This window comes from Aquarana catesbeiana, linkage group LG01, assembly GCF_042186555.1.
Source record: "Aquarana catesbeiana isolate 2022-GZ linkage group LG01, ASM4218655v1, whole genome shotgun sequence".
Taxonomy (NCBI): domain Eukaryota; kingdom Metazoa; phylum Chordata; class Amphibia; order Anura; family Ranidae; genus Aquarana; species Aquarana catesbeiana.
The window spans coordinates 964,399,583-964,417,156 of NC_133324.1; the positions used below are offsets into that span (position 1 = coordinate 964,399,583).

General features: G+C 45.6%; 1 protein-coding gene and 1 long non-coding RNA gene across 10 annotated transcripts in view; one reads left to right on the plus strand and one right to left on the minus strand.

Moving 5' to 3' along the window:
* The window catches only part of LOC141122093 (uncharacterized), a 107,342-nt gene that overhangs the window by 69,969 nt on the left and 19,799 nt on the right, over positions 1-17,574 (plus strand). The window lies entirely within an intron of this gene.
* Positions 1-17,574, minus strand: part of LOC141122014 (C4b-binding protein alpha chain-like) — a 341,346-nt gene that overhangs the window by 39,181 nt on the left and 284,591 nt on the right. For all 9 annotated transcript variants that reach the window (XM_073611817.1, XM_073611832.1, XM_073611852.1 and 6 more), the window contains one exon: positions 16,825-16,922. In XM_073611817.1, the coding sequence (XP_073467918.1) occupies positions 16,825-16,922 (98 nt within the window). The remainder of the gene's footprint in view (positions 1-16,824; positions 16,923-17,574) is intronic.

Consider the following 17,574-nt stretch of genomic DNA (forward strand, 5'->3'; position numbering starts at 1 on the left):
AGGACAAGGTGCAGTAGTGTTGGAAGTTGTTCCGCCACCATGCCTCCAAAATGCTACTACTGGTGATTCTGACACACCTCTCTCCTCCACCCCCTCCTCTTCTTTTTCCTCCATGGCCTCTTCCTGTGCTTTTTCCTTGGAACCAGCAGTGCTCCGTAGGCATCCAGGGGGCAGAGATTCTGTAAGCTCTGCAGGGGCAGGCTCAGAGGTGGTTGACGCCATGCCAGCTTAAGGCAGGAATGTTGGTTTGCGACAATGGCACCAACCTCCTCTGCCCTCCGACGGGGACAACTGACCCATGTGCCCTATTTGGCTCATGTCCTCCGCCGGTCATATAATGCCAATGCTCAGCTGGCTGACCTCCTCCAAAAGGAATTTAACCTGCCCAAGAATCGCCTAATCTGTGACATGCCCACCAGGTGGAACTCAATGTTGGCCATGCTGCAGGAGCTGCACACGCAGCAGAGTGCCATCAATGAGTACCTGTGCAACTATAGCACCAGGACAGGGTCAGGGGAGCTTGGTTTTTTCCCCACGCCAGTGGGCCATGATCAGGGATGCATGCACTGTCCTGTCACCATTTGAGGAGGCCAGGAGGATAGTGAGCAGTGACAGTGCATGTATCAGTGATACTGTCCCTCTTGTCCACCAGTTGGAGCACACGCTGCGTGGAATAATGGACAGGGCACTTGAGGCAGAACAGAGGCAGGAAGAGGAGGACTTCCTTCCCTCTCAAGGCCCCCTTTATCCAGACAGTGTTCCTGGCGGCCCGTCGATCACACAGAGGACGAGGAGGAGGATTGTTTTAGCATGGAGGTGGAGTCTTGAACTCAGCATCAGCAGCAGTCTTCAAGGGATCATTTACAGTCTGAAGAAACCCATGGACTTATACGTGGCTGCGGATCATGTCGTCCTTAGTGACCCAGAGGACTCTGGACCGAATGCCTCAGCAAACCTACGCTGCATGGCCTCCCTGATCCTGCAAAGCCTGCGGAAGGATCCTCGTATTCGTGCTATCAAGGAGAGGGATCATTACTGGCTGGCAACCCTCCTTGATCCACATTACAAGGGTAAGGTTGCAGACTTTATCTTGCCATCGCAGAGGGAGAAGAGGATGAAACCTCTTCGGGAGGCCTTGTAGAACGGTCTGTGCAACGCATTCCCAGAGACTGGGAGGTTACAAATTCCTGTTCCTGGAAAATGTGTTGCTGAGGCTTCGTTCAGTCAAAGAAGGAGCGGTGGAGAAGGTGGCCATCAGACCGATGCGTTCAGACAATTTTTTATTCCACAGCCCCAAGGTATGATCGGTTCCAGCAACCATCGCCAGCATCTGTTTTACATGGTGCAGGAATACCTACGAGCAAGATCTGACTTGGACACCTTTCCCACCGAAAATCCTCTGGGTTACTGGGTCTTGAGGATGGATCACTGGCCAGAGCTTGCACAGTATGCAATTGAGCTACTGGCCTGTCCTGCATCCAGCGTTCTTTCGGAACGCACATTCAGTGCTGCTGGAGGCTTTGTAACCGATCACAGGGTGCGCCTGTCCACCGACTCGGTCGATCGACAGACCTTCATAAAAAAATCAGTCTTGGATCACCACCAGCTACCAAGCACCTGATGCTGATTTAACCGAATAATTTTTTTTTGAAATGTCAGATCCCTTCACGAGTGACTATCCTGTTATGTTGAGTGACTATCCTCTTCCTCCTCAATGATCATGCTGATAGCTTGTAAGAACGTTTTTGGTTCTGGGTGCCGCCACCAGTGGCTAAGGCCCAATTTTTCAGCCCCTGTTTAACAGGGGCGTGTAATTACAATTTTTAATGCAATACTTTGCAGCAGGGCTCATTCCTGCGCTCCAACTAGAGTATTTGTGAGGGGTATATAGGGCAGGCCCCTACTGCCAAACATCCAACTTACAAACGACTCCTACTTGCAAACGGAAGGAGACAACAGGAAGTGAGATGAAATCTACCCCTAGGAAGGGAAATTCTCTCCTGTAAGAGTTAATATGGGAAAACTTGTCTCCTCTCCACTGATGCTTTATCACCAATCCTTGTTTCACTAAAACCCAAATTTTCAAAAAACATTTGTCATTGGGACAGAAAGTGAGGTGAAATCTTCTGAAGAGGTGCACAGACAGTAAAACAAAGGTTACAGTGGTGATAACCCTTCCCTATGTTTTCCAAAAAGCTTAAAAATAGATTTTTTTGGCTGGAGTTACACTTTAAAAATGTACCAGTTCAAAATTACAAACAGATTCTGATTAACAACAAACCTACAGTCCCTGTCTTGTTTGCACTGCCTGTATACTGCTGTTCAGAGTATATAGGGCCTGGGGGCCCACACTTTTCCTTTTTTTAATTTGGGTGCAGGGTTCCCCTTAATATCCATACAAGACCCAAAGGGGCTGGTAATGGGCTGGGGGGGGTACCCATGTCATTTTTCTCAATGATTTTCATCCATATTGCCGGGACCAGACATTACATTAAAGCCGCAAGCAGTTTTAAATGACTTTTTTTCCTTTAGAAATGTCATTTTGTGCAGGGACAGTAGTTCTAAACACGGTAAACATGCGCCACTTCACAGGCATACTATAGACACCCCCCAGGTACGATATTTAAGGGAATATTTCACTTTTTTTTTTTTTTCACTTTAAGCATCATTAAAATAACTGCTCCCGAAAAAAACGTCCGTTTTTAAAACTTTTTTTTTGATACATGTCACCTGGGGCAGTACCCGGGTCCCCAAACCCTTTTTAGGACAATAACCTGCATATTAGACTTTAAAATTAGCACTTTTGATGTCGAACGTTCGAGTCCCATAGACTTTAACGGGGTTCTACAGTTCGAGCAAACTTTCGGTCCGTTCGCAGGTTCTGGTGCGAACCGAACCGCAGGGTGTCGACTAATCCCTAATTTAAACCAATGATGGGGCACTATTCCCTCCACTGACACCAATGATGGGGCACTTTTCCCTCCACTGACACCAATGATGGGGCACTATTCCCTCCACTGACACCAATGATGGGGCACTATTCCCTCCACTGACACCAATGATGGGGCACTATTCCCTCCACTGACACCAATGATGGGGCACTAGTCATCAACCTAATACCAACGATAGGGCATTGTTTACTCTCACTGACACCAGGACATTTTTTACTTCCACTGGCCACAGTCCGGCCCCATCAGGTTTGAAGGACCGTAAACCGGTCCTTTGTTTAGAAAGTTTGGGGACCTCTGGTCTATATGATCCATGGTCTACATTTTCACTCTTATCAGGAGAAGGCCTATTGGTTGACTAGAGTGTTGGAAGTCCACATTGATGGCCTATTTGTAGATCAGCGGGATATATAAATGTTTAATGTGTCATTGTGCTGTTCACACACTCCAGGCTTACAGATGAGATTTCTTCATTCCTGAAATGTTGCTATGCTGTAGAATTGAGGAGAATTTTCTGTTTGAATTTATGAAGAAACTCTAACTGGTAGTGAACTAAAAAAAAAATTAAAATGGGCCCCCTGCAGGTAATGCCATAGTGTGCTGGTATGCATCAATTACTAGCACAATATGACAGACAAATATTTCAAATGGAGCCCTCCAGTGCTGGGCTGTCACCACTCCAAGTGCTTCTATCTTCACGTGGCCTTTCTTGGTTCGCACTCTCTGGCTGTATGAACTGGAAGGCCATGATGACATCACTCCCGCACATGCATGCTGGAGTCACCATTGTAGTATAGCACTCTGTCTTCACAGCACACTTATGCCCCGTACACACGGTCGGATTTTCCGATGCAAAATGTCCGATCGGAGCGTGTTGTCGGAAATTCCGACCGTGTGTGGGCTCCATCGGACATTTTCCATTAGATTTTCCGACACACAAAGTTTGAGAGCAGGATATAAAATTTTCCGACAACAAAATCCGTTGTCGGAAATTCCGATCGTGTGTACACAAATCCGACGGACAAAGTGCCACGCATGCTCAGAATAAATAAAGAGATGAAAGCTATTGGCCACTGCCCCGTTTATAGTCCCGACGTACGTGTTTTACGTCACCGCATTCAGAACGATCGGATTTTCCGACAACTTTGTGTGACCGTGTGTATGCAAGACAAGTTTGAGCCAACATCCGTCGGAAAAAATCCTAGGATTTTGTTGTCGGAATGTCCGAACAAAGTCCGACCGTGTGTACGGGGCATTATTGTTATGTCAATGGAGAGTACTGTGAATGCCTCCAGAACTTCCCCAGAGCCTCTGCCATCCTCTGGAACTCCCAACCCCAATCTGTCCCATCTTCTACTCTGTCCACCTTTAGGAGAGCCTTGAAAACTCATCTCTTCAGGGAAGCCTGAAGGCAGGTGGCGTTCCCCTTTAAGTATATGTAAACCCTTCTCTGTTAATACAATGGTGGTCAACTTTCTTGATATGGAGGACCCAAGTGTAGCACCCGACATCACCAAAGGGCCCCCGCCTGAAGTTCAGTCAGTCAAGGAGAAGCAGCACTCGGGGCCCTAGGAGCAAATCTTTATATTGTGGTAATCCTTCTAGGGTTGGGTGGATGTAATGCAGGTCATAAAGAGTCCGCCCAGTAGATGCAAAGAAAAAAAACACATTTGTTGTTTTCAAATAATTAAGTAATAATTAATTTAATAAACAAGTCCTTAAAATGTTAATATAAGCAAGTGATCCCAATGTCAGAAACTCCAGGCTGTGATGGAATCTCACACCCAAGTTCCAGTGGGGAGGCCATTAGGAGAATGGCGAAGTGACAGCCTGTGGATGGTTGTCTGTTTGTGTGTCCAGGCTAGGCGCGCCGGCGCGATGCGGATGACGTCAGGACCAGCCGCAGAGCAGAAGGAAGGAGCCAGCATGGAACGCAAGCATGGGGGTTTCAGAGACAACTCATTTCACATGCATGTGCTTTTCAAGTCACAGAGAAGCTGGCAGCCAACATATCTATGTGATTTGATATGCTAAATAGAGTGTGTGGAGTGGGTGGGTCAATTCAAAAACCTAAGTCCCAATTCCCCATCATTGCCCTTACATAATTAAACACATTATTCAACCAACAACTACTATTATTCCATTGTTATTGATTTTACCTGTAATGGTCTTAATCAAAATATAAAGTACCATTGGGCAACAGATCTGATACACATTGATTGACAAATCTAGAATTCCATAAGGTTATAAGGCACCTCAATAAAAACCAGCACATACACTATATTGTCAAAAGTATTGTGGCACCTGCCTTTACACGCACATGAACTTTAATGGCATCCCAGTCTTAGTCCGTAGGGTTCAATATTGAGTTGGCCCACCTGTTGCAGCTATACTAGCTTAAACTCTCCTGGAAAGACTGTCCACAAGGTTTAGGAGTGTCTGGGAATGTCTTACCATTCTCCCAGAAGCGCATTTGTGATGTCAGGCACTGATGTTGGGCAAGAAGACCTGGCTTTCCAGTCTCTGCTCTAATTCATCCCAAAGGTGTTATCGGGTTGAAGTCAGGAATCTGTGCAGGCCAGTCAAGCTCCTCCACCGCAAACTTGCTCATCTATGTCTTTATGGACCTTTTTCTGAACTGAAAGCTACTGAAAGTGACTCATATGTAGATAGCATATTATCCCATAGTTTGTGTCAGTGGAAGGAAGAGTAACCTTTTGTTGGCCAATATTTGGACTTTGCTAATGCCAATTTTTGGTTGCAGAGAAGAGTTATTTTGGTAAAAGAATTTGTCTCGACAAGAAGCCTCTGTGTGATAATATATCAGAAGTGTTCAATAAAGCCAATGCTTGGGACATTAAGTGATAGATGTGGTGAAAACCTGGCCATCATGGTCCTCAAATCTTACATGTAGACCAGGTGCGTGATTACTCCTGAGGAAGTGGGGTTAATTATGTAAGTACCAGGAGGATGGAAAGACTAGGCCTCAGGCTACCATCCATACACGGACAGCATTGGTTTGGGCTTATCAACCTGTGACACCCTGCAACCTGTATGTAAAGGCTTGTGCCCGGTGGTTTATGAAGACTACGTGGAACTGGGCCAGGCACCAGCCATCTTACTAGCCTACCCTGCCTCCACCTAAAAACTGTGCTTTCTCCATAAACTAATCCCTCACAGGTATTACCTTTTTGTACAACTCCCCCTTTCCTTTTAAATTGTAAGCACCTATGAGCAGGGCCCTCTAATCCTCTTGTATCAGAATGTAACTGTAATGTCTCCCTTTATCTTGAAAAAGCATTGGCAAAATTTTGGTGCTAATAAATCCTATACAACAATATTAATAATAGTATGTCAGAGCAGTGACTCCTCACCCTCCCTCTAAACAGCTCCACCTGAGGTTTCATTCAGGGACAGATGGGTTTGTTTACTTAAGCATTTTAGGTTGTTCACCTTGCAAGGGAATGTAGTGAAAATTCACTTTGCAAAGAATACCCAATCAAGTGCAAGGAAAGTAAAAAAAATGGATTTCTCCTTTGTTCATCGACGGACACAGCGCCTCCTTAATCTTGAAGATTGGGTTATATCGCCTCTGCAGGAGTAGGACTAGGTAGAACATAAAACTTGGCTACGCCTCATGGGCAGTCCTCAGTTAGTATATAACCCACTCCCTGCTCTAGGTATTCCGTTTTTTTTCTGTCTAGTCAGGAGTAAGGACCTAGCTCCTTGCTGAGATCTTTTTGGTCCTAGCAATTTTTTATTTTCTTCTTCCTTCCATGCTTCTCCTGGGAGGTCTACATTCAACTTCCGAGCTGAGTGACGGGCTGGATAATCTAGATTCAATGGTCTCCCCAGTCCAACCAGCGAGAGCGCGCAGACCGCAGCTACGTGCTAGGTCGGCCACGACGTAGCCTCAATAGACGGAGGCTGACCCTCAAGTTAAATGTCTTGCAGAGTCACATATGACCGGGCTTTGGTCCAAGTCACACCGTTCCTCTGGCCAACAGCCCCCTATTTCAGTGGCGAGGGTCCTGTCTGGAGCGATACCCACAGCCATAGAAGGGCAAGTACAGTCCTCCCTCCTTCTGTGCGGAGGGGTGGGGTGGATGCAGGTACTCTCCAGGGATGGTCAGACTTGCTTGCAGGATCCCTCCTCCATCCTTTATTTAAGCTGGGTTTCCCCCTATCTCCCCTCTATCCCCCCTCTGTGAGTGTTCCCTGAGGTGGGGGGAGGGGGGACACATGTGCTGCTGTGTATACTGCCTTGATTGGTGGGGCTGCAGTGCCTGAAGCCATTGGGGTCCCAGTGCAAGGTTTTCTCCCATCCCCCTCTGTGGGTGTTCCCTGGGGGGCTGGTGTTCCAGTGTGGGAACAGGACCTGATGGGTCCCAATACAGAGGGCGAAGTGGAGGCTTCTGTGTGCTCTGGGAACGATCTGCCAGCATTTTGGCAAAATTCGGTGGCCATTTACCCTTAGTTTAGCTTGGTGTTGGTGTAGCCTGTGATGTCACGGCCAGCGGCCATTTTCCCTTGGTTTGGCACAATGCTGGAGACAAACAGAGCTGTGCAGAGACAGGCAGAGCAAGTCACGTGATCTACGGAGCTTCTGGGCCCCTCTTCTTCTTCTTCCTCTTCCTTCTGGGATACATACTTAGGAGAGACACATGGCATGCTGAGTGTTCCGATCTGGTGTTCTCCAGTCTGGTTGTAGTGAGTCCCTGGGGGTCCCTTCTGTTTACCAGCAAGCACCTTTAAGGGGGTCCATAGCAGTGCCAAAACTGCTTTTGTGCCGCAGGGTCTCCCTTATTCCATGGAGCCTCAGGGTCGCATCTCAACCCACTGATCCCCTTTTGGGGGCGCCTGGTGCCTCAGAACCCAAGCTCCCTGTTAATGCACTGACGGCAGTCCCTAGAGTCCCTAGTATCCTGGGTGGAAGTTACGTGCGCGCAAAGGTCAGGCAGGAAGCATCCTCCGCCTTCTCCTGCTCAGTCTGTCTCATCTGACTCTGAATCTGATGCTGCTGTAAATGTGGCCCTTCCAGTGGGACTTGATACCACGCTCCCCGATCCATCCGAAAGTGACAATGACTCCTCAACGGTCGCAGGTGCGAAGAAATAAATGCTGGTGGACGCACTTGTTACTGTGGTGCCTGAGACATTAAAAATGGAGGATGTGGCTAATGTGGCCACTGACCTGGCTGTCCCTTTTGGTACACACCAGGCACCTTGTGCAGCTAAGGTGTTTCTTTATTGCCCATATTTTGACAAGGTTGTCTATAAGGAGTGGGGGCAACCAAAGCAACCTTTTGTAGTCCCTACACACTTTACAGTATGTTACCCCTTTGAGGAATCCCTTTTAAAAAAGTGGACCAGTCCACCAGTGGTCGACCCTCCGGTTTCCAGGTTGAATAAAGCAACCATGATTCCAGTACAGGATTCCCCATCCTTTAAAGACCTGGCCAATATGAAAGCAGAGTCCGTGGCGTGCATCATGTTCACTATGGCAGGTTCGGCAATGCGACCGGTCCAAGCCTCAGCCCTGGTGTCTCAGACACTGACTGAATGGGCCAAGCTTTTGTGCCAAGGTCTGGGGAATGAGCAGATTCCTGCTGCTTATGTTGACTTGGTGGACCAGTTGGTCCAAAGGCTGCAATTTATGTTATGCATCTTTGGATACGACTCCCTTTCAGTTTCAGCGGTAGTGATTAGACGCGTGTTGTGGCTTAAGAACTGGTCTGCAGACCAAGCCTCTAAGAAAGCTCTGTTGCCTGTTTGGAGCTACCCTGAATGACATCCTTAAGGGTGTCACAGGGGGGAAGAGTACCTTCCTGCCACAGTCTAAGAAAGGGAAGGGCCCTCGCAAACGTGGGACTTCCTTCTCAGCCCATAAGAAATTATTTTGGGCTGCAGACAAGGGAAACAGATCTCTCAAGTCTTTCCCGGGAGGTTCCAAGTAATCTTGGTATGGTAAGCCTAAAGCTGGCTTCTCCATCAGACAAGACCCCTTCAGCATGAAGGTCTGCCCTCACCCATAATTGGGGTGAGGGGACATCTTTATGAGCGTCAAGGGGATACACAAATTGATCCTTTTGGGGTAGCACAGAAGAGGGGCAGAGTTTGTCCGCTTCAAGGGGCCCTGAGTCTCCTTGTGCAGATATAAGGTTCATGATGTCCGAACTACTCTGTCTCCTCTATCCCCATCCAGGAAATTGAATTATCTGGGTCGGACTCTGGATTTAATACTAACCAGGGTAGTCTTTTTTTTTTTCTACTCAAACTTCTGCTCCTTCAGCAGGTTTAGTTCAACAGGCAGTTACCGAGACTCGTGGCAATCCCACAGGTTCCTCTGGTAGACGCCGCAGTCGTCCTAATGCCACTGCAGGGCCAACACCTTCCTCTTCTGCGGGGCCTGTGGAGGATTGAGGGCGAAAGTCTTCTGGTCATTTTGGTGGCCGATCATGTCCTCTGGGAGCTACCTCTCAGAGGACCAGTTGTTCCAAAGGCTGATTTACCATCATGTTTTACAGTTGCTGGTTTTATTGGCCTAGCCATTGAAAGCCAAGTACTGAGAGATAGAGGTTTGTTGGGATCAGTGATCCCTACTATGTTGAATGCGAGAAAGTCGACTTCTAGTAAGATTTACCATCGTACATGGAAAGCATACATTTCTTGGTGTAAGTCGATTGGAGCTTATTCTCGCCCCTTTTCTATAGGTCGGATCTTGACCTTCCTGCAACGGGGCGTTGAGCAGAGGTTGGCCTGGGTACCATCAAGGGCCAGGTGTGCCTTAGTAGTCTTCTTTAAGCGACCCCTAGCCACTCACTCTTTAATTTGTACCTTCATTCAAGGAGTCTGGCATGTGGCTCAGCCTGCATCGTCTCTTTTGCCGCCTTGGGATTTAAACTTAGTACTACTGGTTCTCCAGAAACCTCCATTCGAGAATATTCAGGAGATTCCCTTACCTAGGTTGTCCCAGAAGGTGGCATTCTTGGTGGCTATTACCTCGGCTCGCAGGGTTTCGGAGTTGGCGGTATTATCCTGTCGTAGTCCCTATTTAGTACTCCATAGGGATAAAGTGGTTCTTCGTCCCTGTCTGTCATTTTGTGCCCAAGGTTGTCTGACTTCCATTTGAATAATTGAATGTGTTGCCATCCTTGTGTACCAAGCTGGCCCATCCCAAGTAATTTGCTTTGCATACCTTGGATTTGGTTTGTGCGATTTGAGTGTATTTGGCAGCCACGGAGTCCTTTCGAAGGTCAGACTCGCTTTTTGTGGTTACACAAGGACCAAGGAAAGGGCTGGCCGCTTCTTCGGCTACCATCTCCAGATGGATCTGACGGTGACTCAGGACTATTCTATTAAGGGTTGGGTTCCTCCTTTCCCTGTCACGTTGCATTCTACTTGGGCGCTTAGTACTTCTTGGGCCTTCCATCATCAAGCGTCAATATCACAGGTTTGCAAGGTGGCCACTTGGTTGTTGGTGTATACCTTCACTAAATTCTATAAAGTAGATATTTTGGCATTTGCGGATGCTTCTTTTGGCTGAAAGGTTTTGCTGGCTGTTGTTTAACCACTTGAGCCCCGGACCATTATGCCGCCTAAGGACCAGAGGTCTTTTTCCAATTTGGCACTGCGTCGCTTTAACTGCTAATTGCGCGGTCATGCAATGCTGTACCCAAACGAAATTTGCGTCCTTTTCTTCCCACAAATAGAGCTTTCTTTTGATGGTATTTGATCACCTCTGCGGTTTTTATTTTTTGCGCTATAAACGGAAAAAGACCGAAAATTTTGAAAAAAAAATGATATTTTCTACTTTTTGTTATAAAAAAAATCCAATAAACTCAATTTTAGTCATACATATTCGGCCACATGTCTTTGGTAAAAAAAATGTCAATAAGCGTATATTTATTGGTTTGCGCAAAAGTTATAGCGTCTACAAACTAGGGTTCATTTTCTGTAATTTACACAGCTTTTAGTTTATGACTGCCTATGTCATTTCTTGAGGTGCTAAAATGGCAGGGCAGTACAAAACCCCCCCAAATGACCCCCTTTTTTAAAGTAGACACCCCAAGGAAATTGCTGAGAGGCATGTTGAACCCATTGAATATTTATTTTTTTTGTCCCAAGTGATTGAATAATGACAACAAAAAAAAAAATATTTACAAAAAGTTGTCACTAAATGATATATTGCTCACACAGGCCATGGGCCTATGTGGAATTGCACCCCAAAATACATTTTTTGGAGCCTAGCCGCGTACGGGGCCCCGAAAACCAATCACCGCCTTCAGGATTTCTAAGGGTGAAAATTTTTGATTTCACTTTCAGTGCCTATCACAGTTTCGGAGGCCATGGAATGCCCAGGTGGCACAAAACCCCCCCCCCACATGACCCCATTTTGGAAAGTAGACACCCCAAGCTATTTGCTGAGAGGCATGGTGAGTATTTTGCAGCTCTCATTTGTTTTTGAAAATGAAGAAAGACAAGAAAAAACTTTTTTTTTTTCAATTTTCAAAATTTCGTGACAAAAAGTGAGGTCTGCAAAATACTCACTATACCTCTCAGCAAATAGCTTGGGGTGTCTACTTTCCAAAATGGGGTCATTTGGGGGGGTTTTGTGCCACCTGGGCATTCCATGGCCTCCGAAACTGTGCTAGGCAGTGAAGAGTGAAATCAAAAATTCACGCCCTTAGAAAGCCTGAAGGCGGTGCTTGGTTTTCGGGGTCCCGTGCGCGGCTAGGCTCCCAAAAAGTCTCACACATGTGGTATCCCCGTATTCAGGAGAAGCAGCAGAATGTATTTTGGGGTGTAATTTCACATATTCCCATGGCATGTTTGAGCAATATATCATTTAGTGACAATTTTGTGCAAAAAAAAAAAAAAAAATTTGTCTCTTTCCCGCAACTTGTGTCGCAATATAAAATATTCCATGGATTCGACATGACTCTCAGCAAATAGCTTGGGGTGTCTACTTTCCAAAATGGGGTCATTTGGGGGGGGTTTTGAACTGTCCTGGCATTTTATGCACAACATTTAGAAGCTTATGTCACACATCACCCACTCTTCTAACCACTTGAAGACAAAGCCCTTTCTGACACTCATTGTTTATATGAAAAAGTTTTTTTTTTTTTTGCAAGAAAATTACTTTGAACCCCCAAACATTATATATTTTTTTTAAAGCAAATGCCCTACAGAATAAAATGGTGGGTGTTTCATTTTTTTTTTCACACAGTATTTGCGCAGCGATTTTTCAAACGCATTTTTGGGGGAAAAAACACACTTTTTAAAATTTTTATGCACTAAAACACACTATATTGCACAAATGTTTGATGAAATAAAAAAGATGATCTTAGGCCGAGTACATGGATACCAAACATGACATGCTTTACAATTGCGCACAAACGTGCAGTGGCAACAAAATAAATACATTTTTAAAAGCCTTTAAAAGCCTTTACAGGTCACCACTTTAGATTTACAGAGGAGGTCTACTGCAAAAATTACTGCCCTCGATCTGATCTTCGCGGCTATACCTCACATGCATGGTGGGGACAGGGGTGCTTTTTTTTTTTTTTTTTTTTTTTTATTTATTTTTTTTTGCTTTTTTATCTTATTTTTAAACTGTTCCTTTCATTTTTTTTTTTTTTTTTAATCATTTCTATTGTTATCTCGGGGAATGTAAATATCCCCTATGATAGCAATAGGTAGTGACAGGTACTCTTTTTTTTGTGAAAAAACTGGAGTCTATTAGACCCTAGATCTCTCCTCTGCCCTCAAAGCATCTGACCACACCAAGATCGGTGTGATAAAATGCTTCCCCAATTTCCCAATGGCGCTATTTACATCCGGCGAAATCTAAGTCATAAATGCTCGTAGCTTCCGGTTTCTTAGGCCATAGAGATGTTTGGAGCCACTCTGGTCTCTGATCAGCTCTATGGTCAGCTGGCTGAATCACCGGCTGCATTTTCAGGTTCCCTGTTGAGAAAAACACGGAAGACGGTGGGGGGGGGGGGGGGGGCATTCCCTCCCACGGCTTGTAAAAGCAGTCTAGCCCCTAGGATTGCTTTTACATGAAAGCCGACCCCTGGCTGAAAAGAATGATACCAAGATGATACCTAAACCTGCAGGCATCATTCTGGTATAACCACTCAAAGTCGTGAATGCTGTACCTGAAGACAAAAAAATGGTTAACAATAAAGCACAGTAAACAGTAAAGTATAAAAAATTGCAGACCTGAAAAGCAAACATGATAAAACATAATAACAATAAAACATTGCAGAATAGAATACAGTAAAAAAGAGCAGAACAATAGAGAGAGAATAGAGAGAGAGAGAACAATAAAACGACAACTATTTTTTTTTATTCTATATATATTTTTTTTTGACACTTTTTTTGTAACTAACTTTTATAACTGTAACCGGTTCCAGGTTCGGGTCTCTCAAAATGCGATGGCATCTTGGGAGACCCTGTGAAAGTGTGCCTAGTCTGTGCAATGCTGTACCCTACGCTAATACTCAACTAGTGAATGGTAGCGTTCAAAACATTCACCAATGCAAACACCAGGATTGTCAGGACAGGAGGGACAATAATAGCGGGTGTCACGCCTATATTCGCGCTTGCTGCAGACACGACATCTTTTTTGGGGGGGTTCGTTGGGTAGGGGTACTCGGGAGGACATAAAGAAAATGCCTCTCATGCAGCCGACTGCATTTGGTTGGGGATGTGAATGGGGGAAGTACGGGCGCTGCAGAAGTGGTGGGTTCCCAATTAGGATTGGCGAATGCAGCAGGAAGGGCACTATGGGCACGACGGGCCTGTGTTTGTCTTCTTGGTGGCAGCGGGACACTACTTGTGCTTGCCACCTCACCAGCTTGAACTGCACTTATGGGACTCGCCACGTCACCAAGTGTTACTGCAGTGCTGGTTTGACTACGACCGGGGTGTACTAGGCCGCTGGCGCTTGCCAGTTCACCAAAACGCTACCAAAAAAACTGTTAGCGATCGCAGGGATCAGGCCTGACTCTGCGAACGCTGCAGTTATGCGTTTAGTGCCTTGTAAGTGACAGTGATCGATCGATACTGCACTTGGGTGGGCTGGGCCGGGCGGAGGGGCAAAACGCAGGTGCTAGCAGGTATCTGGGCTGATCCCGCTAACACTGCGTTTTTGGGAACCCTAAACTGCTGGGGACGCTAGTATAGATCTGATCGGATCAGATATTGATCCGTACAGATACTATACCACTAAGGGAGGCGTATGCTGCGTGCGTGGGTGTTAGCGGTACTGGCGCTAATCTGACGCTGCCTGGGGCGACGCATATCACCGCCGGGCGATCAGGGGGCTAAACCTTTATTCGTTAATAAACGGTGGGTGCCCTGACACTATAAAAAATAAACGAACTAACCAGCGTCACCCGTAACGGTTATACGGTGATCAGTGGTGAAAGGGTTAACTAGGGGGCCATCAAGGGGTTAAAACATTTATTAGGTAGTATATGGGGGTCCCTGTCGCTTTAAAACGCTGACGGCGAACCTAAATATTTAGGTTCCTAACTAGCGTCACCAGTGACACTAATACAGCGATCAGAAAAATGATCGCTTAGTGGCACTGGTGACAGGGGGTGATCAAGGGGTTAAAACTTTATTAGGGGGGGTTAGGGGGGTATCCTAGACCTAAAGGGGGCTAATATTCACTGTCCCAACACTGTAACTGTCACAAACTGACACCAATGCAGTAATCAGAGAAAAAAAAAAAACTGCTGGTGTCAGTTTGTGACGGGGGGGGATGATCGGGGGGGGGGGTCGGGGTGTTTAGTGTGCCTGGCATGTTCTACTGTGTGTGTAGTGTGTTGTGCACTCACATTACAGTCTTCTCTCCTCGGGCCGGAACGGAAATTACCGAGCTGAGGAGAGATGACATAATTTCCTTTGCTGCTGTTTAGCATACAGCAGCAAAGGAATGATGTGATTGGCCGGCGGCAATCGCGAGGGGGGGGCCACGAACGGATGGCCTCCCCCTCACCTCCGATCGCCGTGGGACAAAAGACGACCGCCTCGGGCACCGGGGGGGGGGGTCCGATCGGACCCCCCACCCACGGAAGGCAAATCACGTATATGTACGTGATTTTGCCTGTCCGTGCCACCTTGCCGACGTACATCAGCGTGAGGCGGTCGTCAAGTGGTTAAAGAGGAGGGTTCCCTCTTGAGGGGTGTTTTTCTTAAAAATAAAAATTTAATCAGATGGGGCTCCTGTGACCAGGTTGAGACTCCTGTGTCCTGGTTAAGGCTCTTGTGTTTAAATACTGGGTTATTTTCACCACCCCTCATTTTTCTTTGGCACTGCTTTTGAACGCCCCAATGGTCAAGATTAAGGAGGCGCTGTGTCCGTTGAACGAAGGAGAAAATGGGATTTTTGTACTTGCCGTAAAATCCATTTCTCTGAGTTCTTTGACGGACACAGCACCCACTCATCTATGGAGTTTTTGATACTTCTATTACTGCTTGCTACTAAACTGAATACCTAGAGCAGGGAAGGGGTTATATAGTGACTGAGGATAGCCCATGTGGCGTAGCCAAGTTTTACGTTCTGCCTAGTCCTACTCCTGCAGAGGCTATATAACCCAATGATCAAGATAAGGGAGACACTGTGTCCATCGATGAACTCAGAGAAATGGATTTTACAGTGAGTACAAAAATCACATTTTTCCTTTGCACAAGCTAGCTGATCTCTTCACCTTATTCACTAAGCTAAGAGAAAATTCCTTTACAAAGTGAGCAATCTATTTGCCTTTAGTAAAGTAACCCCATTGTGTCTGAAAGAAAATAACCAATGCTGTGTTCTCTTGTTAGTTAACTCGCAGTGCTCTGGGAATCTTGTGTCATAAATACACCCTGTAAGAAATTTGTTTTGTAAATTAGCATGAAAAATAAATATATTTTCTAAAATGCATTCCCTTTTAACCGCATGCCGACCAGCGCACAACAGTGTATGTGGCTATAATGGCACCGCTGGGCACAGGGACTTACAGGTACCTGATGTCCGCCAGGGCCCGCGATCATGTCACGGAGTGGCAGAACGGGGAGATGCCTTTGCAAACAAGGCACTTCCCTGTTCTGCCTTGTGATATGACAGATCTACTGCTCCCAGCCTATCCCCCCAGTTAGAATAACTCCCTAGGGCACACTTAACCCCTTGATCGCCCCCTAGTGTTTAACCCCTTCCCTGACAGTGTCATTTACACAGTAATCAGTGCATTTTTATTGCACTGGTCCCAAAATAGTGTAAAAAGTGTCCGATGTGTCTGCCATAATGTCGCAGTCACAATAAAAGTCACAGATCACCACCATTACTAATAAAAAAAAATAATAAAAATGCCATAAATACGCTATAACTTTTGCACAAACCAATCAATATACGCTTGCTGCAATTTTTTTTTTTTTTTTTACCAAAAATATGTAGAAGAATACATATCGGCCTAAACTGAGAAAAATTTTTATATATTTTTGGGGTGATGGTTATTATAGCAAAAAGAAATAAAAAATATTGCTTTTCTTTCAAAATTGCCACTCTTTTTTTGTTTATAGAACAAAAAATAAAAACCGCAGAGGTGATCAAATACCACCAAAAGAAAGCTCTGTTTGTGGGAAAAAAAGGACGTCAATTTTATTTGGGTACAACATTGCACGACCGCGCAATTGTCAGGTAAAGCGGCGCAGTGCCAAATCTGGTTAGGAAAGGGGAAAAATCTTCCGGGGCTGGTTAAAATTCAAATAAAAATAACTCTTAACCATTACCTTTAGATAAGGCAATTAGTCTTCAACATGTAAGTGGTAATTGGTCAATATGGAATCAGGAATAAAATACAGAAAATGTAGGATGGTTTTACCTGGAACCCGGTGATTTCTCCCCATTCCTCAGACAGTCTCCATCTAATTGTGTTATCTTCCATTGATGGGACTTTCAGTATTTCAGGCTGACTTGTAACTGCATGGAAAAAAAATGTTACAGAATGTAATCAGGGTAATCTGTCCGTACACACAGAGGTCAGTGTCTCCTTCCTCCTGCAATGAGCCACAGAACTAAAATATGGAGATATTAAATTGAGAAAGACACACATCTGCTAGTGGTTTTTTCTTTGTATCCAAAAATTTTTTGTTTCCAAAAAAAAGCTTTATTGTAACTTGCAGAAACCTAAAAATCCAAACGGAAGCACAATTCTCACCACCAGACACCATTTCTTCTGTTACACTAAACCCCACTCCTATTCCTTCTATTCCACCAAACCCTACTCCTATTCTCTCTATTCCAGCAGACCCCGTTCCTATTCCTTCTCCTCCACCAGACCTCCACTCACATTCCTTCTATTCCACCAGAGCCCACTCCTATTCTTTCTATTCCACCAGACCCTGCTCTTATTCCTTCTATTTCACCAGAGCCCACTCATATTCCTTCTTTTCTACCAGACTCCGCTTCTATGTCTTCTTTTCTACCAGACCCTGCTCCTATTCCCTCTATGCCACCAGAGCCTGCTCCTATTCCTTCAAGTCCACTAGACACCCCTTCTATTCTTTTTATTCCACGAGACCCCACTCCTATTCCTTCTATTCCACCAGACCCCACACCTATGTCTTCTTTT